Here is a 25,647-nt window from a genome sequence, read left to right on the forward strand (position 1 = left end):
TCGCAGCAGATCGCGCGGGTGAGAACTTTTGAGAGAGGCTGAGATCACATCGTACGGTTTGGGCATTTTCCCGCCGCACGGTTGGAGTTGTGTTCAGATTCTTTCTGAATACCGTGATAACTCAACTGATAAAACGTACGGCGGTAACATGCCAAACTTGCGATTTAGCAGCGAACTAATCAAGGCTACTAGAATAGGCCACTTAAACTTTGCGGAGATACCAGCACCCCATACCGAGGCCTGTAACTCGGGAAGCTGAGGGTCCCGGAGGCTGAAATTAATGCGGCTCAACTCTGAAGACCCCCTGCTTCAATACTGTATTATTAAAATAAAATAAAAACCGCTGCATTACCTTAGTGACAAGCCGCTAAGGCAATGACGGGGGTTAAACGAGAGTACCTTTTTGGGGAGGGGGGAGGGAAGGAGGTAGTTGTCCCAGAGTGGATGGTTAGGCCTACCGGGAAGGTTGCGGGAGGAGTTAAGCCCTTCAGTACCTTAGCGGTTACTACCACTAAGGTAATAAAGGGGGTAACCCCTCCTGCTACCCACCCGAAAGGCCTAACCACCCACCATGGGGCAACATCCCCCTTCACCCAACCCATCTACCCCCAATAAACCAGGCACTGGTATTTAACCCCTTCATTACCTTAGCGGTTAGCCACTAAGGTAATGAAACTGTCTGTAAATCTATTTGTATTACATAGGATAGAAGCAGGGGGTCTCCGGAGCTGGTATTAATGCACGGCAGCTCCGGAGACCCCCGGCTTCAATCCAATGTAGTAAAAATATATGTTTCCTTCAGAGTCACATGGCGGATACTATCTCGGCACCCCCTTCAGATGGTGAGATCAGAACGTGCGAGTTGCAGGCGCAATGTGAATCTCGGAGCAACCAGAATAGCTCGATACTTCAAAAAATGCGAGTTTGAGCATTTTTTGAGCTCCCGCATGGTTTGTCTGTGCAGGAGTGTTATCGATCGGGAAGAAGCCCATCTCAAGCGAGTTTGGCATGTTATCGGAGCTTTCTGAATAGCTACACCTGCAAACTCGCTCGAGAAGTACTCAAAGCTGTCGATAACTCACTTATCGAAGCTACTAGAATAGGACCCTTGGTATTAGTCGATAAAGCATATTTATCGCCGTTCTAGATAGAAATGTCATTAGACCTCACCTCTGGAAAATCTCTCAGCACTTCAGACATCTCGTTTCCACGCTCCCCACAGCCCACATACACAATGACTTCGCTATTGGAGAATTTTGAGAGAGCTTGGGAAATAACAGTCTTTCCACAGCCAAAGGCTCCTGGGATGGCTGTGGTGCCCCCTTGAACACACCTATAAAAAAATCACAGAAGTGATTAGTATCTGAGGAAAGTATCGTAATGATTCATCATGGGGTAGTACCAGCACCTGCAATGTACAGATACACACCAATTTCCCTCACTTGCTCTGACTAGTATGGCTTTACCGAGAAGGTGTGTTAATTTGAGATATTAGAAGTGCTTAGAATTTATGAAGACAGGTAAAGGTACTTTTTATAATTAGCTACAGTAACAACTCCTGTAGGAGAGATTGACAGTCACAGTAATTATAAGACAAATACGTTTTGAGACTAGTTCGGAGGCATTTATTCACTGGGGGGTTTTTCCCTCCCCAGTTTTTCTTCTTTTTGACTTTAAGATGAGTTGCACAGATTTTTCAGTCTGTATGATTAGATTAGAATACACATCACATGGTCTCTGACATGAATAGATGATGAAGATATTTCTTTGCACCTACGGGAAAAGAGCGTCAAGCACTCTCTGCCCAGTGAGCAGCGGGTAGTTGGCAGGGAGTTTCTCAGCCGACGGGCGAATCTGACGGACTGGCCAGACCTGGACCATGGAGAGCTTCTCCTTTATCCCTTCAAAATCTAATTCCATCACAACATCCTGGGGAAGGAAGTGTCAGATTGTTAGCATATACTAGAGCAATATATAGGCATAACAAATAATTGCCCTGAAGAGTTTGTAATTGAATTTGTGTTGCTGTCGACACAGGAGGATAGTTTATTATCATTATTATTTTTATTATTATTACTGCAGCGAGAGCTAATCAGCCTCTCTACAGACAAGAACAGCACAGTACTGTATGCTCAACCTGCAGAGAGACTGCATGGAGAAACTCAGATAGATTGTTTTTAGAACAAGTGAGGGCTGATGCCTAATTTAAGAGCTCTGACAGAGCACTAGGCGGGACATTCAAGGGTAGCACCAGCCACATACAGTACCCCATGATACACAGGGGCAGGGGATCAGGTGCCACCTATAGACCAATAGGGCTGCGAGGATTCCCCTGCTCCAGAAAGGATACTATTCGCGCGCTTGGAGCACGCCAGTCGAAACTTGCACAGCAGAGACATAGCGTGTGCATGTGCAGGGCATCTGTGGCCCTTGCACTAGGCCAGAGACCCCCTGTTAGGCCCCAGCTAGGATCCGACTCCCCTCAGCTTGTGGTTCCGACAGGGATCGGCCCATCAGTTAGGGACACGGCCCCTATAGAACCAGGCTGATGGACACAGCCAGGACGCAGCTGCGGACTGGCGCTTCGGTGGTCTGGGACCAGATCACCCTCTTGAGAGAGACTATAACGGTGGGACACTCCTGCCGGACACCACCCAACGCAGAGGCAGACTCGTCGCTGACGACGTGGGACCGTATGGCCTTTGTTTTCAGTCTGCTTCACCGGGTGCCAGAGCATCCGGCAGGTACAACAAGTGCACCAACTGTACACATGCTAGTGGGGCAGCGCTGTCTCACACACTTGGGTGGGACTTGCTACTTGTGGACACCAGGGTGGTTGCGTGCCCAAGGGCCCCTCGGGACTTTGGGGGACTATCTATCCAGGTGTGGACACGGTGTGGGAAGGTACTGGAGGGTACGGCCGTGCGTGGCCTAGTTGGTGGAATCATGCATTGTGATTGTTCTATTGCATACAGTAAAACTGTTACTCTTAGCAGTGTGTGTCTTATTGCATGGGGTCCGGTAACGGGTTATCCCACATAGTAGGATCCCGTACAGGTGGAGGCGCTGTCACCAGATGGATCAGACACACCCCAGGCTCCCAGCAGCTGCGGTTTGGCCCTCCTGTGAGCCACAGGTAACGCACCACACACACGGTAGCCGCCATATCTCTCGAGGTGGGGGAAAGTGTGCTACATATGTACATATGTTTGTGCTGTAATAAAGGCTCTGAAGAGCTGATGAATTTCAGCCTCTGCCTGCGTGAGAGTCTGCATCTACAACACAGCCCTCAATCCTCCCTGATACACTCCACTACAAAATTATTACAGTGGGTGAGATTTGTCTACTGTATTCAGGACAGAACACTTTTGTGGCAACACAGTTAAAAACTAAAGCAGGCACAAGGAAATTGATTTATGAATAACTCTCTGTAGACACAATGTATTTACATTACACAGTGCAACTCCAGGGTGGGAGAATTCTATAGATAAGGGGGTCACGAGATTTTCTGGGAGGGATGCGGTACTTACAGAGGCCCAGCGCTCTTCCCCAAAGCCTTTAAATTAAATTCCGGGGGACCGCGCAAGACCTCTGTAGTTCTCTTACCTTGTCTTTGATGGCGTGTTGCCATGGCAACGCGGTGTCAAATGACACTGCAGGGTCACATGACGTATTACCATGGGAACGCAACATCACATGACCCCACGGCGTCACTTGACGTCAGAGACAAGGTAAGAGCGTAGGGGAGAGCAGGCAGGGGGGCGCAGGGGAAAACGTTTGCGCAACCATGCTATAGAGGAATCTGTTCTTCACATTCAGATACAGACAAAGCTTTACAGTTCACTATTCCTAGAGATGGGTGATTTATTTTTGCAGATTTGGATCCGCCTCGGATCGTCCAGTTCTTTTGGTCCGTGGATTTCCGTGGATCACTCTCAAAAAGGCTATTCCACAATTTTGGATGTTTTTTCTCAGTGACAGGACAGATTTTGAAGAATTCGAACACGTATAAAATGAAAGCGAGCGCGAGAACTTTCAAATGTAGTAAGTGTCACCTGTTGTACATATATCCCCTCAAACGTCCCTCCAAATAAATTATAGGGACATGCCTGTTCTAAAAAAGGAGCACATATGAGGTACCTGGCTGGGAGAGATACTAATAATTACACAAACTATATTTAAATGAGTCCCATCCCACACTCCCTAAAAGGATTTCCATACCAATTATATAGAGGTGATAAGCCTAAGGAACCAACCTAATGACCGGCACAATGTCAGACCCAACATGACTAGAACCCACAACAACTGCTTTTCTAGGTCGCAGCTCTAGCAGTGTGAGCTAAACCAGGACCCTTACTAACATTGAAGTATATCTATGTATTTTGTCACATTGGATGTAGGATTGGGTATTTTTGTCTTTTGTTGTATACATTTGGCCACGCTCAGTAGCACTCCTTTTGGCACAAATATATATAGTCACTGCCAGTCACTTGATAAAAGCCTTTGCTATGGCCGAAACGTCGTATATTCTGACTTAAATACATTCTTTGTATTGAAATCCGTGGAACCCTGGATCATCTCTTTTTCTACGTTATTGGACTGCTACATTTAGGGCTATCCCTGAACCAGGAGCACCGGTGCTTACGCAAGTATCACTATTTTTATTTGCATCTATTTGCATTGCTAAGGTGTGCAGCACATCCACTTACATTTGCACTATGTATTTGTAACCATGTATTTGTCATCATAACTCTGTGCAGAGGACATACTTGAAAACGATAGGTAACTCCCAATGTATTACTTCCTGATAAAATATTTGATAAATAAATAAATATGTGAATAGCTAAATTAGCTACATGGGTAGGCAGTGAACAGCTCAAAAGCGGGATGTGACAGTGATACTACCCATCAATCTGGTTTAGATCACACTCCTGTGGCCTAGAAAAGCAGTGTTTGCGGGTTCTAGTCCTGTTCAGTCTGACACCAGTCTAGTCATTAGTTTGGTACTTTAGGATTATCAACGCTATATGGAAATCCTTTTAGGACGCATGGGATGGGACTCATTTAAATATAGTTTGCATAGCATCTCTCCCAGCCAGGTTCCTCAGGTGTGCTCCTTTTTCAGCAAACGTATGTCTCCCTAATTTATTTGAATGGATGTTTAAGGGGATATATACAACTAGCGACACTTAAATTAGAAAGTCACTCTGTCTGGCTCTAAAAATCCATCTAGTTTGTATTTAATGACGGATTTCAATGAATCCGTATGGATTTTTTTCAGATCCAAACGCAGGCGGATTTTAGTGGGCGGGACGGATGTTGTCAAAATGATCCGCAGAATTCCAGGAACGGATTTGTACTGTTCCGCCTATCCCTAACCATCTCACCTTATTGAACTGGGTATAGGAAATTAGGTTAACCTCTCTTAATTACTGTACAATGTTCTGCTACCTACCGAAATGTCATAGTTCCCAGGAGGAGCGATATAGGTGACTGTCCCACAGCTCCGAGGAGGCACCATGATTTTTTGCTTGATGAGAGAATTCTCTTGTACAACTGCATAAATGTCCCCCCCAGTCACATGGCTTCCAGCCTGGAGGAGAGAGAGAAGTCTGTTACAAAAAGTTAAACAATCGCCCTGTATAATTAGGGTTCAACATCTTAGTGTAATTAAGGTAGAACTCCAGATTTAATTGAAAGATTCGTTTTAAAAATTTGAATGTATTAAAAATAAAATTATCATGAGTAGTGCAAATAAGTAGAGACGAGTACATTTTTTTTGCGGATTTGGATCTGCCTCGGTTCAGCTGGTTCCTTTACGTCCTTGGATTTCCACAGACCAGTCTCAAAAATGGTGATTTGCCTTTTGCGGATTTTTTTTTATCACCGAAAATCCCTTGGTGGATTCAACAATCCGCACAGGGATTGGATTCTTAAAATCCGTTAATGGATTCCAGAACCTGCGGATTGCATTGTTAAAATCCAGCAGCGAATTGTACCCAATGGCGGTTTTTGATTAATCCGCACTGATTAAAGAAACTGTAAAAATCCACCCGTGGATTTTGCACCACAGAATGGATTTTGCACGGAAAACAAAGGAAATTCTGGGAAATGGATTTTGACAGTTTTGCCCATCTCTACAAATAAGGTAGTGTTAGGACCTACAGAGTGGTCATGCCATGACGTGGCTGTACTGTAGGCTTGTAACGCGTTGGCCAAAGAGTTTAACGAAATAACCCTTTTTTTATGAGAAGATAAACAGTTTTCAACTATATATTTTCTTGTCATTGGATGTAGCATTGGGTATTTCTGCCTTATTTTTATTTTTTTTAAGAAGAAGCATAATGTAGGACATTGTCTTGTTAGGCCGCATGGCTATGGGGCAAATATCTGGTAGATATTAGATAACCTTTAAGATGGAAAATGAGTTAAACTGTTATAAGCTTTACTGGCATCACATGAACATCTAGCTGTCAAAGTAAGAATTTAGATTTTGAAACATAGAATTGTATAAAAATGAATGGTCTTTTGTGGGTGTTTTCAGGGCATTCATTTATAAGGTTTTAAATAGAGGCAGAAGTCTTCGGACATTGGGCTTGGTGATGAGATAAACTGAATTAGGTAGAACATAAATATCACTGCACAAAAATGAACTCTGATTACACATGATCAAAGCACCTTTTTGTAATTACTTTCACACAAAGAAGTAGAGCCGCTAGAACACACAGCAAACTTTATTTTCTCAGTATCAAAACTTAAGACATTTAATCATGCTACATATAAATTAAATAGGACAAATCTAGGTAAGTCTTTGATGAAGGATGTTAGGCTAGGATTATAGTCCGTGCAAGGGTGCGCGCGCAACGAGTACAAATAGCATAATCACTATGAGGCCGGCCCTAGTGCGCGCATGACGGCATTTTGAAAAGACAAACATTTTTCTTTCTTCAAGCACGGCTGCGTGACGTCACCGTCACATGACCGGTTCAGCCAATGAGGGCGAACCAGCTTTGTGACGCCTCCCCAATTGCCTGCAGCTCAGTTTGCCCATCACTTGGGCAACATGCGTGCGCGAGACTATGCGGTCCGTCACGCGCACACGCAAGTAAGTACTGTAATCCAGACCTAAGAGTGTTTGGAAAGTGCAGGATTAGCAATAATGCTCAATAACCGCTCCAAAAAAAAATAAGAACGCATTATGGAACTGGAAAAAGTGCTAAATAAGATTTGTTTACATTAGAAAAGAGGTGTCTAAGAGGGAGTATGGTAACTATATACAAATATATTCAAATTAATTCCAAGGGCAGTACAAACGACACAGGGTCATCCCTTGATATTAGAGCAAAGGATATTTACCAGCAGCAAAGGAAAGGGTTTTTTACACTAAGGGCAGTTACAATGTGGAATTTATTACCCATGGAGACTGTGATGGGAGATACAATATCTTTAAGAAAAGGTTAGACATATTTTTTAGAAAGGAAAGGTGTACGGGGGTATTCCAAATAAGTAACATAGGAAAGATAGTAATCCAGGGAGAAATCTGATTGCCATTACTGGAGTCAGGAAGCAATAAAAAAAAAATCTCTTATGAGACACCATTGGATAATATTTCACTGAGGATTTTTGTTTGCTTCCTCTGGATCACTATAAATACAAAAATAGGATAAGTATCTATTTTGGCTAAATTTAACATACGACAGGTTGAACACAATAGAAATGTATTTTTCTACACTCAATTGCTATGTAACATTCTTAACATAAATGTGCAGTGCGTGAATATTATGTCATTTCACCTCTGATTGGACAGGGTTGTGATTGTGAACCTTACAGTCAAGTAAAACACAAATGGCATGTTTGTGACGGGAGGGGGTAACCAGGCTATACAATAAAGGTTTAAGACCATCTGGTTACCCCTGAAACCGTGGGTCTCTACGGCACCATAAGTCAGGGACCAGGGATTATACATGTGAAAAATAAAGTGACCCCTGCTTTTCCTGTTTACATATTCCCTTTGCCCTAGAATTGTGAAACTTCTTATGTGCAAGTTTTAGGTGCGGCATTTGGGTAGAAATGCAATTATTTTGTTTGTAGGAGTTCGGGGGCCGATGTTACCGGTAGTCCATTAATTCTCCCTGGTGCGCAGGCATGATTTGCCTGTACGCGGGGGGAATTATACCGGGGCAGCCCAGTGTCACCAGACTCCTAAGTTTCGAGCCCAAATATCCCAACCCCATTTCCCTTATAAGTATAAGGTTCCCCAAAGTTTATACATTATTAAAGTGTACTTTATAATGTTTTATACATTTGTTATAAGGCTCTATACAGTCAGCCAGGCCATCTGCATAGACGCAGGCATGCATGCATAGAGTCCGTAGTTCAAAGAGGAGAGGATGTCCAGAGGTGAGAAGACTGTTTGGTGGGCGAGGAAGGGCGGATTGCCAAGTCCGGAGAACGAAGGGCACCCTGTGGGGACACCTTTTGTATCTGCCGGACTTGGTGGAGCCTGCCCAGCGGGTGGCAGTGAGTTAGCTGGGGGAGATACAGCTCATAGGTGCTTCTCCCATTGGCTAAATCATATTTCCCGCTCACCTGGTTTTTCGAGCCGGCTTGGCACGCTTCCTCCTCTAACGTCAGCCAAGAGACGAGCCCGTTTCTATTGTCTAGTGGGATATGGTTCCCACGCTCTGATTGGTCGCTTCTCCTACCTCCATGCTAAGGATAGCTTAGCGGTGTATGTAAGGAGATAGCCCAGGCAGAGAACCAGGCCATCCAGTGACTTATGTCGATGAAGCTAGGGCGGGCTTTTCAAAGTTGCTCTGTTGCAATTAGCAGAGCAACCGGCTTCGTTTTGAAGCTAGGAATGTCTGCCTCGCAGAGACTTAGTCCCGTCTTTTACAGCCAAGTTCTACAAATCGAACGTAGCGGTCGTGGTCAGGATTTCTTGCCGAAATCAGTTCCCGGATGCATGGGACGAGGTCCCGGTCAGGGTAAGCCCTTGCAAGCAGGCGCCCTGCACCTAGGAAAGGTTAGATTTCAACCCCCAGACCCCAGTAAGTGTGTATGTTTCTGTCTTTTGTATTTCTGTTGGGTTTGCGAGGTTTTTATCCAAATAAACCCCAATTTATTTCACTACCTTGTTTTGCCTATTGAATGATCCTGGTATAAATTTGTAAAAAGACCTGGTCTCCCGTGACAATGTTGTAATTCCAGCTCACCATAAACAAAAGGGTATTTGCTACAACAAGATACTGCTATTAGGGAACGCAGTCTATATCTGCTGAAGCAGCCAATCAGGCTGTTTTCGGGCAATGGGGATTTTTTTCGGTGAACATGGCACAATCATTTGTTTCTGCGGATATAAAATAAGCCTTGTGGATACACCTTGGTAATTTGTCCTTATATTTGTTTATTATCAGAATAGCAAGTTATGATTTAGTTTGCCATGTCTTCCAGGGGCAATGGTCTGAACTTCAAAGAAATTACCCTTTTACAGCCAGAAGCTACATTGCCTTGCTGATTGGGTGCTCTCAGGTATAGTGCTGGGGTAGTGGGGTATTGCCTTGCTGATTGGGTGCTCTCAGGTATAGCGCTGGGGTAGTGGGGTATTGCCTTGCTGATTGGGTGCTCTCAGGTATAGCGCTGGGGTAGTGGGGTATTGCCTTGCTGATTGGGTGCTCTCAGGTATAGCGCTGGGGTAGTGGGGCATTGCCTTGCTGATTAGTTGCTCTCCGGTATAGCGCTGGGGTAGTGGGGTATTGCCTTGCTGATTGGGTGCTCTCAGGTATAGCGCTGGAGTAGTGGGGTATTGCCTTGCTGATTGGGTGCTCTCAGGTATAGCGCTGGGGTAGTGGGGCATTGCCTTGCTGATTGGGTGCTCTCAGGTATAGTGCTGGGGTAGTGGGGTATTGCCTTGCTGATTGGGTGCTCTCCGGTATAACGCTAGGGTAGTGGGGTATTGCCTTGCTGTTCAGTTGCTCTCCGGTATAGCGCTGGGGTAGTGGGGCATTGCCTTGCTGATTAGTTGCTCTCCGGTATAGCGCTGGGGTAGTGGGGTATTGCCTTGCTGATTGGGTGCTCTCTCAGGTATAGTGCTGGGGTAGTGGGGCATTGCCTTGCTGATTGGGTGCTCTCTCAGGTATAGCGCTGGGGTAGTGGGGTATTGCCATGCTGATTGGGTGCTCTCAGGTATAGCGCTAGGGTAGTGGGGCATTGCCTTGCTGATTAGTTGCTCTCAGGAATAACACTGGGGTAGTGGGGTATTGCCTTGCTGATTGGGTGCTCTCAGGTATAGTGCTGGGGTAGTGGGGTATTGCCTTGCTGATTGGGTGCTCTCAGGTATAGTGCTGGGGTAGTGGGGTAGTGGGGCATTGCCTTGCTGATTAGTTGCTCTCCGGTATAGCGCTGGGGTAGTGGGGCATTGCCTTGCTGTTCAGTTGCTCTCCGGTATAACGCTGGGGTAGTGGGGTATTGCCTTGCTGATTGGGTGCTCTCAGGTATAGTGCTGGGGTAGTGGGGTATTGCCTTGCTGATTGGGTGCTCTCAGGTATAGCGCTGGGGTAGTGGGGCATTGCCTTGCTGATTAGTTGCTCTCAGGTATAGTGCTGGGGTAGTGGGGTATTGCCTTGCTGATTGGGTGCTCTCAGGTATAGTGCTGGGGTAGTGGGGTATTGCCTTGCTGATTGGGTGCTCTCAGGTATAGCGCTGGGGTAGTGGGGCATTGCCTTGCTGATTGGGTGCTCTCTCAGGTATAACACTGGGGTAGTGGGGTATTGCCTTGCTGATTGGGTGCTCTCAGGTATAGCGCTGGGGTAGTGGGGCATTGCCTTGCTGATTGGGTGCTCTCAGGTATAACACTGGGGTAGTGGTACATTGCCTTGCTGTTCAGTTGCTCTCTGGTATAACGCTGGGGTAGTGGGGCATTGCCTTGCTGTTCAGTTGCTCTCCGGTATACCGCTGGGGTAGTGGGGCATTGCCTTGCTGATTGGGTGCTCTCAGGAATAACACTGGGGTAGTGGGGTATTGCCTTGCTGTTCAGTTGCTCTCCGGTATAACGCTGGGGTAGTGGGGCATTGCCTTGCTGATTGGGTGCTCTCAGGAATAACACTGGGGTAGTGGGGCATTGCCTTGCTGATTGGGTGCTCTCAGGAATAACACTGGGGTAGTGGGGTATTGCCTTGCTGTTCAGTTGCTCTCCGGTATAACGCTGGGGTAGTGGGGCATTGCCTTGCTGATTGGGTGCTCTCAGGTATAGCGCTGGGGTAGTGGGGCATTGCCTTGCTGATTGGGTGCTCTCAGGTATAGCGCTGGGGTAGTGGGGCATTGCCTTGCTGATTGGGTGCTCTCAGGTATAACACTGGGGTAGTGGGGTATTGCCTTGCTGATTGGGTGCTCTCAGGTATAACACTGGGGTAGTGGGGTATTGCCTTGCTGATTGGGTGCTCTCAGGAATAACACTGGGGTAGTGGGGTATTGCCTTGCTGATTGGGTGCTCTCAGGAATAACACTGGGGTAGTGGGGCATTGCCTTGCTGTTCAGTTGCTCTCCGGTATAACGCTGGGGTAGTGGGTAGTGCATGTCGTCCCCTCCCCCCACACTCCTGACGTGACTGCCTCTCTTACCCGGATATTCTTATCGGGAACAAACTCCCATTTAAGGTCCCGGGACAGAGCGGTCACATTAATCCCCCGTGGAATGTAGATGCTCTTTGTCAGGTCTGAGATATCCTTCAGAGGACGTTGGATCCCATCAAAGATGTTTCCCATAATGCCAGGCCCAAGCTCCACCGAGAGAGGTTTTCCCGTCCTCAGAACAGGGTCCCCAACAGAAACACCAGCTGGGGGAGCAAATCTCAGGAAAATGGCAAGGTTGTTACTGAGGCAGAGCTGGAAGTGGGATAATACCAGGTACCACCACTTTGTTTTTGTTGTTTACATTATACAGCTCAACCCCGTTATAGCGCGATGCAAGCGTGGCTCCCAATTTTTGTATTTATGAATACTTTACAACACGATTATTGGAATCTTAAATACTTTATTGCACAACGCATACAAATGTACATTATTTCTAACGCGTTCCGCTTATAGCGCGATGTGATTCTTTGTACCCCAAGCACAGCGTTATAAGGGGGTTGAGCTGTATTAATTTTAAATGGAAAAATAATTTGTTTTTAGAAATCTTCACCCTTAATATTTTTGCAGCATAAATCTTTCTAAAATACAGCCCAAAGAACATTTATCTTACACAAATTAACAAAGAAATAAAGTGTGAGTCAACAATTTTACGGTATAAAAGGAAAACGTACAGATGATCAGGTAAAGAAAATATAACCTCCCAAAGCACCTAGCTACTATACAAACATTAAGGGGGCCTATGCTACTAGCCTTCATAAATCATCTCGCTGGGCCTGTTAAGCCGCCAGTTTTTTCAGCGTAGTTATCACGCTATTCAGAAAGATTCTGAAGACCAGAGATGGCTAAATGCCCAAAACTGGCGGGGACCAGTGATGTGATATTCGGCTCTCCCAAAAGTTGTAACCCGTGGATCTGCAACGATATGGGTGGACTAGCTGCACAGAGAGCTGCCTCCCCCTGTGCATATCTCGCCAGCGATCGCAGGGTTTTAATAAAAAAAGGTAATACTAGTGTACGTGAGCGGGGGTCTCCGGAGCAGAACCGCGTTGATTTGAGGTCCGGAGACCCCCTGCTTCTCGAGATACAGGCCCCTTTATGGTCTGATATTTAATTGTTACTAGATGCTGTGGGATGTACAGTATAAGGAAAGACATACTGTATAACAAAAAGACCTTGCTGCATATTATTGCTGGCTCCTCTGCTCATAGTGATAATAACTTGCTGATTTTCTGCTCATAGTGATAATAACTCACTGATTCTCTGCTCATAGTGATAATAACTTGCTGATTCTCTGCTCATACTGATAATAACTCGCTGATTCTCTGCTCATAGTGATAATAACTCGCTGATTCTCTGCTCATAGTGATAATAACTCACTGATTCTCTGCTCATAGTGATAATAACTTGCTGATTCTCTGCTCATAGTGATAATAACTCGCTGATTCTCTGCTCATAGTGATAATAACTTGCTGATTCTCTGCTCATACTGATAATAACTCGCTGATCCTCTGCTCATACTGATAATAACTCGCTGATTCTCTGCTCATAGTGATAATAACTCACTGATTCTCTGCTCATAGTGATAATAACTTGCTGATTCTCTGCTCATAGTGATAATAACTTGCTGATTCTCTGCTTATAGTGATAACAACTCGCTGATCCTCTGCCCATAGTGATAATAACTCGCTGATTCTCTGCTTATAGTGATAATAACTTGCTGATTCTCTGCTCATAGTGATAATAACTTTTGGATTCTCTGCTCATAGTGATAATAACTTTTGGATTCTCTGCTTATAGTGATAACAACTTGTTGATCCTCTGCCCATAGTGATAATAACTCGCTGATTCTCTGCTTATAGTGATAATAACTTGCTGATTCTCTGCTCATAGTGATAATAACTTGCTGATCCTCTGCCCATAGTGATAATAACTCGCTGATTCTCTGCTTTTAGTGATAATAACTTGCTGATCCTCTGCTCATAGTGATAATAACTTGCTGATCCTCTGCGCATAGTGATAATAACTTGCTGATCCTCTGCTCATAGTGATAATAACTCACTGATCCTCTGCTCATAGTGATAATAACTCGCTGATTCTCTGCTCATAGTGATAATAACTCACGGATCCTCTGCTCATAGTGATAATAACTCGCTGATTCTCTGCTGATAGTGATAATAACTTGCTGATTCTATGCTCATAGTGATAATAACTCGCTGATTCTCTGCTGATAGTGATAATAACTTGCTGATTCTCTGCGCATAGTGATAATAACTTGCTGATTCTCTGCTCATAGTGATAATAACTTGCTGATCCTCTGCTCATACTGATAATAACTCGCTGATTCTCTGCTGATAGTGATAATAACTTGCTGATTCTCTGCGCATAGTGATAATAACTTGCTGATTCTCTGCTCATAGTGATAATAACTTGCTGATCCTCTGCTCATAGTGATAATAACTTGCTGATTCTCTGCTTATAGTGATAATAACTTGCTGATTCTCTGCTCATAGTGATAATAACTTGCTGATCCTCTGCTCATAGTGATAATAACTCACTGATCCTCTGCTCATAGTGATAACAACTTGCGGATTCTCTGCTCATAGTGATAACTTGCTGATCCTCTGCTCGGACATAAAAAGGATACAGGTTTCTTCATACACCTGAATGGTGGCCATGTCACCTTCTAGACGGATAATCTCTCCCACAAGCTCCGAGTGACCCACACGTACCAACTCATACATAGCAGCACCTGTCATCTGTGCAGCTGTGACCACTGTGAAAGAAATACAGACAACGTTTCAGACCCCATTTGAGCCCTATTTTTTAGGTTACTCTTGTGCCTAATGTTAATTTACTGGGAATGTTTGGCTATATGAAGCTGAGCATATTGAATTCGCCCTTAGTCTAGATTAGAATGGTGTGATAATGCCTTTTGGGTGAAAACTCCTAATTGGAATTCAAACAGCAGATTCTTCACAGCCAAAATTATTTTGGGATAGCTGCTTAAATAGGGAGGTACAGTAAGGAATAAAGAGGAGGGCATTGCGGTCTTGCATAAAGAATTCAATAAAGCCAGAAAAAAAACTATGTTTCGGTTGCTACATGCCTACCTTTATTAAGGTGAGGTCTACATAGCACCTCCTCTTCATTCCTTACTGCATATTCCTGTATGGAACCTTTGAGCAGGAGCATCATTTTTTCTTCTGATAACATCATTTGACATCAGGTGTGCCTAGAGAACCATTACTTTGTTGTCTTACATAAAGGACACAGGATAATCTTGACCCATCAGCAGATGGCTATTAGCTGCAAGCTTATTAGAAACACACAGTATGCTGGGAGCCTGTAACCTCTCTATGAAAGAGCATTGAGCAATACAACTGTTCTCCTTTAATATAAACTGCTGCATTAAAGCTGTATGTTTGTTAATTTCAATATTTACAATAAAATAGTCCCAACTCCCCAGCACAGCACTTATTGTTATGATTTTATTTAATACCCTGCATCCCAACATTAATTATTGGATGATCTTCTCACAAATCTGCCAACAATATTGCTCTCATTACTGTACCTGGACCGGACACACCATGGATAAATCCTAGCATGCTCTCCTGCTCCTCATCCGCCAGCTTGGGAAGTTTGGAAAAATCCATGTTTGTGTATCCTACAGGAAAACAGTACAATAAGAACTTACTGTATCTTCAATACTCAAGGTTGGTACAAGTGGACTTCAGAGATAAGCATGTAAGCAGGAGAATGGAACATTTGTTCGCAGCAATCTTGCCGCACCCAAGTCTTCGCTGGCATATCGCCACAGAGTGACCCTCCACCGCAGCTGCTCTGCCACTGGACCCTCCGTTAACTTTAGGGATTTTAGCAGTTAGGGTAGGGGGTTAACTTTACATATAGTTATATAGCTACATAGTATATGAGGTTGAAAAAAAGACATGCGCCCATCAAGTTCACCCTACAGTATGCTAAATGTAGACGACACATACTTATCCTATATCTGTACTTACAGTATATTGATCCAGAGGAAGGCAAACAAAAAACCCCTGTGTCATATCATCCAATGATATCTCATAGGGGGAAAAATAAATTCCTTCCTGACTCCAAATATTGTCAGATTACTCCCTGGATCAACATTCTTCCCATGTTTACTTATTTGGTATAATCCCTATATACCTTTCAATCTAAAAAGATATCCAACTTGTTTTGAAAATATCTATTGTATCTGCCATCACAGTCTCCATGGGTAATGAATCCCACACTGTAACTGCCCTTACTGTAAAGAACCCTTTCCTTTGTTGCTGGTGACATCTCCTTTCCTCAAACCTGGGGACTGAACCCGTACTGACCGAAGTACTGCGGCGGCTGACCGACACCTTAACAATATCTTCCCTGGCTCACCACTACCGTAAACTCAAGGCCTTCTCGGGGGTACTGCCCACCCCACAAGACGAAGAGGAGTTCGGGGAGTGAGAAGATCATACTCTCCAGGTAATAGGGGAGTGGTCCTGCTCGGAGGCTGTGGAGCGACAGAGAATTGTAGAGTGTTTGCGACCCCCTGCAGCCAGCATAGTCAGATTGCACCGCAAACAGTATGCGGGTGCTGATGCCCGCAGCTTTACGTACAGCTACGGCTCTACGGGCAATAACGTTTAACTATTGGCCAAGTTCCATGACCTTTAACAAAATGAGAAGGAAGATATGTCAGCATTTCTTCGACGGTTACAGCTAAATTTGTGGACACTAATAACCAAGAAAGTTCTTGAACTATTTGAGGTAGACAGCTATTGTTTTAAACAGTTGCTGTGGGGATCCTTGACTACAAATCCCGCTGCCATTATGCTCAGATGTACTCTCTCCCCAGAAAACCCCCATAGATTCGAGGAAATAATGAGCCGAGTGCAATATCAGGATGTATCCCTGCGGTTCCATACACCTAAGAAGAACCGGAAGTCCAAACGCAACGAAGAGGCCAGCAACTCCGCCTGGGGGACTCTGGTAAAGAAGGAGCCCACTGAGGTAATGACTCCAGGACCCCTGCCGTTGACTCCCCGACCACTGGCGTGGGTGGCCAGGAGCCTAGCCCCTGTCTTCCGTGAGAGACCCAAACGCGCTCCCCGCTGTTATGAGTGTGGGGAAGAAGGTCACATGAGGAGGGACTGTCCTCAGAAGGTAACCCTCAAGGTGGCAGTGCTAACTTTTGTAACTCACCCTAAAACACAGTCGCCCCAAGGCGGGAATAGTCTGGTATCTAACAGCCTCATGAAGGAGGCCTGAGACGTCGTTTCAAGCCGTATCAGTCCCACCTCGTTGGTCCGAGTTTTGATAGAAGAAATATACGTGTCTGCTCTATTGGACACCAGGTCTTAGGTAACCATTGTCTACAGGTCCTTCTTCGATGATCACCTGCAACATCTGCCATTGGAATCGGCTGAAACTATGACTCTATGGGCTCAGAAGCCAGGATTACCCGATAGATGGAGTAATCAAAGTACGGATGCACATACCTCAACTGAATATTAACTGGACTCCCCCCATGGAGGTGGAAGCACTTGTGTATCCCAAACCCAGGGAACATCCGAATTTACCCAATTTTTTGGGCACCAATGGCGATATTGTGCGATCCCTGGTCCAGGCGTTTCTCAAAGAGATGGGAGAAATGCCTTTGTCTTTGAAAAGGTTTCATCCTGCTTTCATGGAAGAATGCCACCGGATCTCTGACCAAGAGCGACATGGGCGATTCTCCAGTAGGGAGAAGGGAGTGACCGAGATTCCGCCAGGGGGAATATGGCATATGCTAGCCGAAGCCAACTACCCCAGCAATGATGGAAGTGGCTGGTACTTCGCGCTGGAGTCAGCACTTGAAGAGGATCTGAAGAGGGGCTGGAAGGTGGTACCGGAGGTAAAGGAGTGGAAGTCTACGTTCCCCTTCCTACACCCTGTCCAGCTGGACTACAATCAGGAGTTGGGAAAAATATACCTGGTGACGGATGTGAAGCCCTGGGCTCACGTGAATGCTGTGTCAGTACCGGGGATCAACCCTGCACTACAGTTTGACTTTGGAGACTCCCCCCTCCCGACCAAATGGAGGAAGCGTCTACAAGAAAGACTAATGGAACTGAAAGAAGTGTTCTCTACCAGTGAGATGGATGTGGGTTGCACCAAGAGTGCTCAACACAACATTCGGGCGTGATTTCGAGAACACTTATAAAACTACACTTATAAAATAACCGTTGAAGTTGCTTGACATCGAGAAATCCCATACCACCCCTTCCCACCCTGAAGGCGATGCTTTGCTGGAACGATTCAACCGAACTCTGTTGGGCACTCTACAAGCTACAGAGGTTGGGTGGAGCAAGCATGTAGAACACCTGGTACATGCATACAATTGCACCCGGCATGAATCCACCGGTTTCTCACCATATTTCATGATGTTCGGCAGAGAAGCCCGCCTACCGGTGGACATCAATCAGGGGATCTCCACGGATGGAGTGCCCAACGTGGCTCACTATAAGTACATAAAAAGATCGAAAGCCAGTCTCCAAAGAGCATACCAGCTGGCCAAAGGGACCGCGGCTAAGGTGAATGAAAATAACAAAAGGCGGTACGACTGCAAGGTATGCTACCGGGAGCTCAGGCCTGGAGACAAAGTTCTTCTGAGAAATCTGGGAGTATCAGGAAAACATAAACTGGCTGACTGATGGCGAGATAGCCCTTTTGATGTGGATTCCCAGCTACCTGTGCTTCCTGTATACGAATAAAGGACTCAGAAGGAAGAATAAAAGTATGACAAAAGAATCATCTACTACCCATTACACAAATCTTCCTCGGATATGTCTGTGGAAGATGTAGAAGAACCCATCGCCGGTTCTAGTGACCTTTTACCCACTTAGTCTGGAACGACTGATCAGCCTCTAAACCCTGTGAGTCCAGTATTCATCCCAATGGGCGATAATGACAATGACATTTGCTCTATGAGAGGACCAGGGTCTCAAGCTGCTGGAAACCTCTGTAACCAAGAAGACAATGAAGACTTCTCAGGGTCAATGAATAGGCCAGCTCCTGAATTGAAGAGGAGTCAAAGTCACTCGGCTGCCCATTAGAATGGTGTATGATTCAATCGGGGAACCCCACTATGAGTCTCAGCAGATGTCTAGAGAAAGGTTTGACTCGATTATGTTAGTGCTGACAGAACTATTTAATGCCATTTTAAATGTGTATATAGCTGTAAATATGGTTAAGTAATATGTTCAATGCATTTTTCATTATAGAAATTGTGTGGTTATATATTTCTCATGCGGGGACCGTGAGGTCTCAGCCATGGGGAGAGTGTAGCAGGGTATTCCTCCTGGCCACTGGGGGCGTTTACACAGTTCCTCAGTCTTACTCTGAAGAGGCAGGGATGGAATAAAAGAAACTGTATGTCCTTAAACTCTGACACTAAGCAGGGAATTAAAGATTGTGTCTGTTGCATGTAGAGTAAGAGCTGCCAGAGCACATGAGGTGCTAGGACTGTCCTGGGAGCTAGTAAGGCTCCCTGGACTAGGCAAGACTTACCCCCTAGGCCCCAAATAGTTCATCCTCACTGTAGAGATGTGTGCAGGGCTGGAACTAGGTATAGGTGGCTCCTGATAGTGAGGGAGCACATTGGAGCACAGCGGAGCAGACTGGAGTGCAGAGGGAGGCTTCCCACTGTGGCCTGAGGATTAGCCATCACCCGGACCCTGAGGTGTGAGGGGCTTTTGTTGGAGACCCTGCAGCATGGGACTCTGCTGCCATTTTTGCCCTTGCTGGGAAGTGTGGCCTGGCTGGATCCTAAGCCAGGAAGGTATATTGCACCATCGCAAGGGGAGAGGGTAGCACTGCCCTCACATACACTGAGAGGGATTGCTCATGGGACACTGGGCTATAGGTGCCTGAGCACCCTAAATAATATTGGGGTTAGCTACTCCAGGACTAGTACTGGACATGTTATTGTATTTTATTGTATTGCTGTGTTGCATATGTGTTTCTCTTGCAAGACTGTGGGACCACAGTAAAGACGTATTGCATAACCTGTGTTAGTGTGATTTCTCGGGTATACACTATAGGCATACCGGTTCTCGTGAGGGCCTATCCCGCCAACGCAGGGATCCGCACAGGTGGACGCGCTACACCAGTCACCCCAGGCTCCCCAAGAGAGGAGGCTTAGTCCTCCTGTACACCTAACAGGTAGCACCATAGTGCATAACACCTGTGTTTCCCTTGGGGGTAGGCAAGTGGTGTTACACATATTTTTTTTTAAATACTCACCCCAATACATATAAAAAAAGGCCCCCACCCCCCCAATACATATAAAAAGACCCCCACTCGCCCCAATACATATAAAAAGACCCCCAATCCCCCACAACACATATTTAAAAAATAGACTTTGTGGATGGTCTCAGGCCCGGCGGCTGCAGGGGGCCCGGAGGCGGCGCTGCAAGTAGGCCCCGACCTCTGGCCAGGCCTGGCTGCCAGTCGCGGCCGGGCCCCGGCTCTACATCAGCTGCAGGCCTCTTCCTCTCTGTCCCATGCCGAGCTTCCAAAGTCAGCACGCACCGGAAGCTGAGGCCCAGCTTACTTCCGGCGCACGTCAACGAGACCCGTCGTGCGCCGCCAGTATTGGAAGCTTGGTGTGGGACACAGAGTGAGAAAGAGGCCTGCAGCTGATGGAGAGCCGGGGGCTAGGCCGCAGCCGGGCCAGCCAGAGGTCAGGCCAACTTGCAATGCCAGCCGCCAGGATACCTGTCCCGGCTGTCCCCCCCTGTCGGCAGCCCTGGTTATTATATCCCCTATTAGACGCCTCTTTTCTAATGCAAACAAATCTAAATTTAGTTAGCCTCTCCTCATAAATCAGATTATCCATCCCCTTTATTAACTTGGCTCTTCTCTAGGGTTTGTTTTAGGGGTTTTAGCGGTTGGGGTAAGGGGTTCACTTTAGGGGTTTTAGTGATAAGTGATTAAGGTTTTTACGGTAGGGTTAGTATTCGGGGTTAAGATTAGGGGTTTTTAGAGTAAGGACTAAAGTTAGGGACGAACCTTAGTGGTGAAGCAGCCAGCAGCTGTGTCCTGTGGTGAGGTCACTTGCGGCGAAACAACAGCAAAAATTTGGTCACGGCGAAACAGCCGTGACCAAATGTCCTAGACCAGTGTAACCAGGCCTTGGGAGGACATTTATAGCAGCCTCCAAGCAAGAGATAGAAAATGTAATACTGTTATCTTAATGAGTGATGGTATGTGATAGATAATATATAGACAATACAAACAGACAGAACAGCAATTGTAGGACTTGTCAGTAGCCGCAATGAGTGTGCAAAATAAAGAAGATATATTGCAAAGATTAAAGATGCTTTCCTACTAACATGGCACCCATTTTTCTTTATAAATTAATTTTGCTTTTAATATTTAGATTACATGCTTCATTGTAAAATCCTATGATAGTCTGCTAATAAACTTTCATTTATGAAATAGCAGTTTAAAACGGCAGATAATGTTTTACGTGGGTGAGTTATTTTAGTAACCAGTATGCTTTGTTCAAATAGAGCTATAAGAAGTCCTTTGTGACTATCACAATCTTGTACCTGCCTCCTGTGTCCACCGTACACAGACCAAGGACACACCAGACAGATGTGGTTTTTGTCACTCTGGATCCAGTAGGAAACTGGTCCCGCTGAGATCCTACAGGGTTAGGTTAGTATTTGTGTAGGGGAAGATGCAATGTGGATTAGATTTGTGACAGATATTCTCCCACTTTTTAAAATATTAACCACCTTGCTGCCACAGAGGCCCTCTGACTGGGAAAGGGTTAATAGACAGTATATAAGTATAACTAGCTGTGTAAAAGCCCTGTGTATATTGGCTAGCATACAGTATGTAACCTGTTTTCTGGGAGCTTTGGTAGGAAAGTGTGGGAGGTTTCTTCAGGGCCGCCGACCGGGGGGAACAGGGGGCCCGGTGGCAGCTGGGGGTCCGGCGGCCCAAGTTGGGCCAGGCCAAGCTGCCAGTCCTTCTGAAGTTGCAGTCTGCTCAATAAAGATCACCTACTGGATTTTGACTTCCTGTTCACATCACTATATTTCCATTGGAACTGGTTTAAAACACTGACTTTTTAAAATATATTAATGCGGATTTATTTATTCACATTCTATATGTTAGTATTTACTGGATATACAAATATCACTTTCTACACCTTCCATTGCACTTATTATCCTTTATATTAGTGCACCAGTTCACCTCACTATTCATTTAATCAGCACACTTGTTTAGCGTTACTATTTCTTGTGTATATATATATATATATATATATATATATGCTGACCTGAAGAAGAAAGGAACACTCTCGAAAGCTTGTCCTATGATATCAATTGTTAGTCCAAATAAAAAAGGTATCACCTAATACTGAAGTACTCATTTATTCTGCTATATTTATATATTTATATATATATTTTTATATATATATATATATATATATATATATATATATATATATATATATATATATGGACAGTTATAAAGACAGCGCCCCTTTTTCAAATACACCCAAATTGCTGCCACTCCGGTGACGTGTGCCAAAATGTTGCACCAAATATCAATAGTGATTATGATGTTTGCATGAACCAACTAGTGCCTGATTTACTAATTGATAATTGATATATATAAAAAAAAAAAAAACAACATACATCAAACAAAAAATGATAGAAAAAATGTGCAAAAATATATGAAAGATAAAAATAAACTGTTGAACATAAAAAATAGCATAAAAATGCAAAAATAGAACTATAAAAATTGATACTTAAGTCCAAATGAAGTCCATGAGTAAATAAAACAAAGGTCCAGGCTGCTTCTTTTTGGGTTCCCCAAGTTCCCATAGTACCTATTAGAAAAAAGAAAAGAGAAAAAGCGCCCGATCCTTGTGTAAAATCAGATTGACATTTTAATAAACCATGGACAAGACAATTGCACACTTACAATTAGTCTGATTAAAATAAGCGTTTTATGGGACCTGCCCATGCACCAAACGAAGACTTCACCGTCACCTCCGTTCTGTAATCTCACGATCAGTTCGAGACCCAGCAGTTGAGAACGCCGTTTTCTCCAAGGTGTTTCTATAACAGACATCCGTCAGGAGCTTCTCAGCAGCGTGCGTCCGCCATTACTCCCACACATGCGGTGCTGGATACCGGAAGGATTTTCCTTGTATTTCCCCTGATGAAATCCGCAAAGGCGGAAGAAACGCGTAGGGACGGTTTGCATTGAAACTACGGTGGCTGACCTGCCTTCGGCACCAGAGAGAGACCAAGGAAATACAAGGAAAATCCTTCCGGTATCCAGCACCGCATGTGTGGGAGTAATGGCGGACGCACGCTGCTGAGAAGCTCCTGACGGATGTCTGTTATAGAAACACCTTGGAGAAAACGGCGTTCTCAACTGCTGGGTCTCGAACTGATCGTGAGATTACAGAACGGAGGTGACGGTGAAGTCTTCGTTTGGTGCATGGGCAGGTCCCATAAAACGCTTATTTTAATCAGACTAATTGTAAGTGTGCAATTGTCTTGTCCATGGTTTATTAAAATGTCAATCTGATTTTACACAAGGATCGGGCGCTTTTTCTCTTTTCTTTTTTCATATATATATATATATCAGAATAGAATAAATGAGTACTTTAGTATTAGGTGATACCTTTTTTATGAATACTCGTTGCAATACCTTTGAATACTCGTTGCAAGGTGTGCGTGTATATAAGCCTGGCACGGGTGGTTAACCCCTTCATTGCCTTAGCGGTTAGCCACTATATATATATACACACACGCACACCTTGCAACGAGTATTCAAAGGATATAGAAACATATAAAACAAATACTCAAGCCAGAATCCAAAGAGCGGGGAAGAAGGCACAGCACGCAGGTGCACCGCCCTGCTGGAGAGGTCCCGAGCTGACCCTGAAATGTTGGATCTTTTATATTTGCACTTTAAACCTTTTTCTACCTCTTGTTTAGCTTGTTGTCTTCTTCCCCGGTCTTTGGATTCTAGTGGAGCTGCTCAAACGTTGTGTCTTTGGTTACTGTTATAATGAAATGTGAAAGAGATGAGCACAGAAAAGTATCTGATGGCGTAATAATATTTTTAAGTAACAGCAAAAACGTTATTACGCTATCAGAAGTGCTTTTGCGCTCATCTCTTTTCACATTTCTTTATAACAGTAACCAAAGACACAACGTTTCAGCAGCAACCCTAACCCTATGACACCAACTTGCCCCTAACTGACTTACTCATTCAATCACTTTGGACTAGTAGTTCTACTGAGCAACTGGACTAATTTACCAATAGGACTACAGCAATCTATGATAACCTTAACCCTCCTATAGATCATTTGTTTATATAGAAATACAGGTATACACACGTTTGGAGAGGACATCACAATACTACCATATTTTATCAATAATAATTATATATATATATATATATATATATATACACATACACATACATACATACTGTACATACACATACATTGCTTTGTAATTACACAAACGTGACTCTAGCAGAGCAGATAAGAAAAATGTTGTGGTTTGTTTATATCTTCAAACTCCTAAAGTGTTTATTGTAAACAGCAACTCTTACCTAGCAAGATCATTGTTTTATGTGCAAACAGAGGCAGCTATTGCACAGTATTCGCCAACACGAAAATGCAGCTTAGTTTTTGCAGAATTTAACAGTCAAAATCTTTGCATTTGAATGAGCCATCTTATTTACCAATATCACAGGGACAGATTGTAAGCGTTTCTACACCTGCACTGATGTAATTTGCATAGTAGCATTAATTAAAACAAATATTAATGTTCTTCATAATGTTCCCCTTTTCCCTGTCAGTTGCATGTGTCGTGATGCATTGCAGAGTTCAGTTCTCGACCAAGTTTCGGATCGGAATATTTTCAGAAATCCTTTTCCCCAGTGCTAGTCCACTTTCTTTGCTTTCACAATCATAAGATAAGAGTAGATATTATATGTTTTTAAGATGAAATCTACAAATAACCACAAAATAAAGAAGGATAAAGTGCCCATTGTTGGGATTTTGATGATTGTTACTTTTGTTACACCCTCCATCTTATATCATTTCTGGAGTAGTGTTGACCACCTAATTTAACAACTGAAAACAAATGAGAGGCAAAAGGGAATCCATAGATATTTCAAGCAACTGGACAGAGCCTGGTAAATAACTAAAACCTGCTAATTTCTACACCGGAGGATTGTTACTCACGTGTTGTACTGTTGCTGCTTCACCTGTTCCTGCTCATATGCCCTACCACCTTCTGTACTAGTATTTATGCTGGGCAGCGGGTGGGACAGAGCAGAGGGGTGTAACTTTTGCCCAAAACAGTTCCTGGTTGAATCACTTTGATGTACTTGCTTAAGGTCACTTGAAGGGGATACAATGAACCAAGTGAAATCATGTGTGTATTGTAAACATTGGGAAGACCGGTTGACACTGCTTTGCTCAGGGAGACATTTGTTAAGAAAACCTGTGATCTATATATTTACCTGAAAAAATGTCTGTTGCTTTGTATTTGGGCTGTACCTCTCCCATGGGCATATTCTAATAGCTGTGAGTTTGTCCTTGTAAAACCACATGGTTTGACATGGTCATAAGTCATGTATGCTTCCCAGCATCTATTTTAGTTAAATGCTAGATCCGCTACCCAGAATAGCAGAGGTTGTGGGTTCTGATTGGATCCTGCCGAGTCCCGTTGGATCTGACCGCAGTACCCCCTTCATCACAAGGGACCCTGGACTTGTCAGTATTGGTCTTATGGAAATATTGTAGGAGGTATGTGTTGAGACTTAGGGCCTCATGCAGTAAGCAGCGATATGCCACTTATCGGCAGCTTCTCGCCAAAAAAGCCTACAGCGACTCAGTAAGCCCCGAGAAGCTGGCGATAAGAGCACAAATTGCCGGGGGGTTTTGCAGGAAGAAAAAAAAACCATAGAC

The 25,647-nt window shown here is 44.5% G+C and overlaps 1 protein-coding gene across 2 annotated transcripts in view; it reads right to left on the reverse strand.

Moving 5' to 3' along the window:
- LOC142499186 (V-type proton ATPase catalytic subunit A-like) overlaps positions 1-25,647 on the reverse strand; it is a 39,754-nt gene that overhangs the window by 10,722 nt on the left and 3,385 nt on the right. Inside the window, exons 1-7 of one of the 2 annotated variants that reach the window (XM_075608199.1) lie at positions 24,919-25,005; positions 15,202-15,294; positions 14,275-14,403; positions 11,619-11,833; positions 5,456-5,593; positions 1,778-1,929; positions 1,171-1,333 (exon numbers count right to left, since the gene is read on the reverse strand). In XM_075608199.1, the coding sequence (XP_075464314.1) occupies positions 1,171-1,333; positions 1,778-1,929; positions 5,456-5,593; positions 11,619-11,833; positions 14,275-14,403; positions 15,202-15,283 (879 nt within the window). In that variant the 5' untranslated portion in view covers positions 15,284-15,294; positions 24,919-25,005. Of the gene's footprint in view, positions 1-1,170; positions 1,334-1,777; positions 1,930-5,455; positions 5,594-11,618; positions 11,834-14,274; positions 14,404-15,201; positions 15,295-24,918; positions 25,006-25,647 lie in introns of those variants that run through there. The other variant, XM_075608200.1, reaches the window with a different exon arrangement.

Source organism: Ascaphus truei, chromosome 7, assembly GCF_040206685.1.
Source record: "Ascaphus truei isolate aAscTru1 chromosome 7, aAscTru1.hap1, whole genome shotgun sequence".
Classification (NCBI taxonomy): Eukaryota; Metazoa; Chordata; class Amphibia; order Anura; family Ascaphidae; genus Ascaphus; species Ascaphus truei.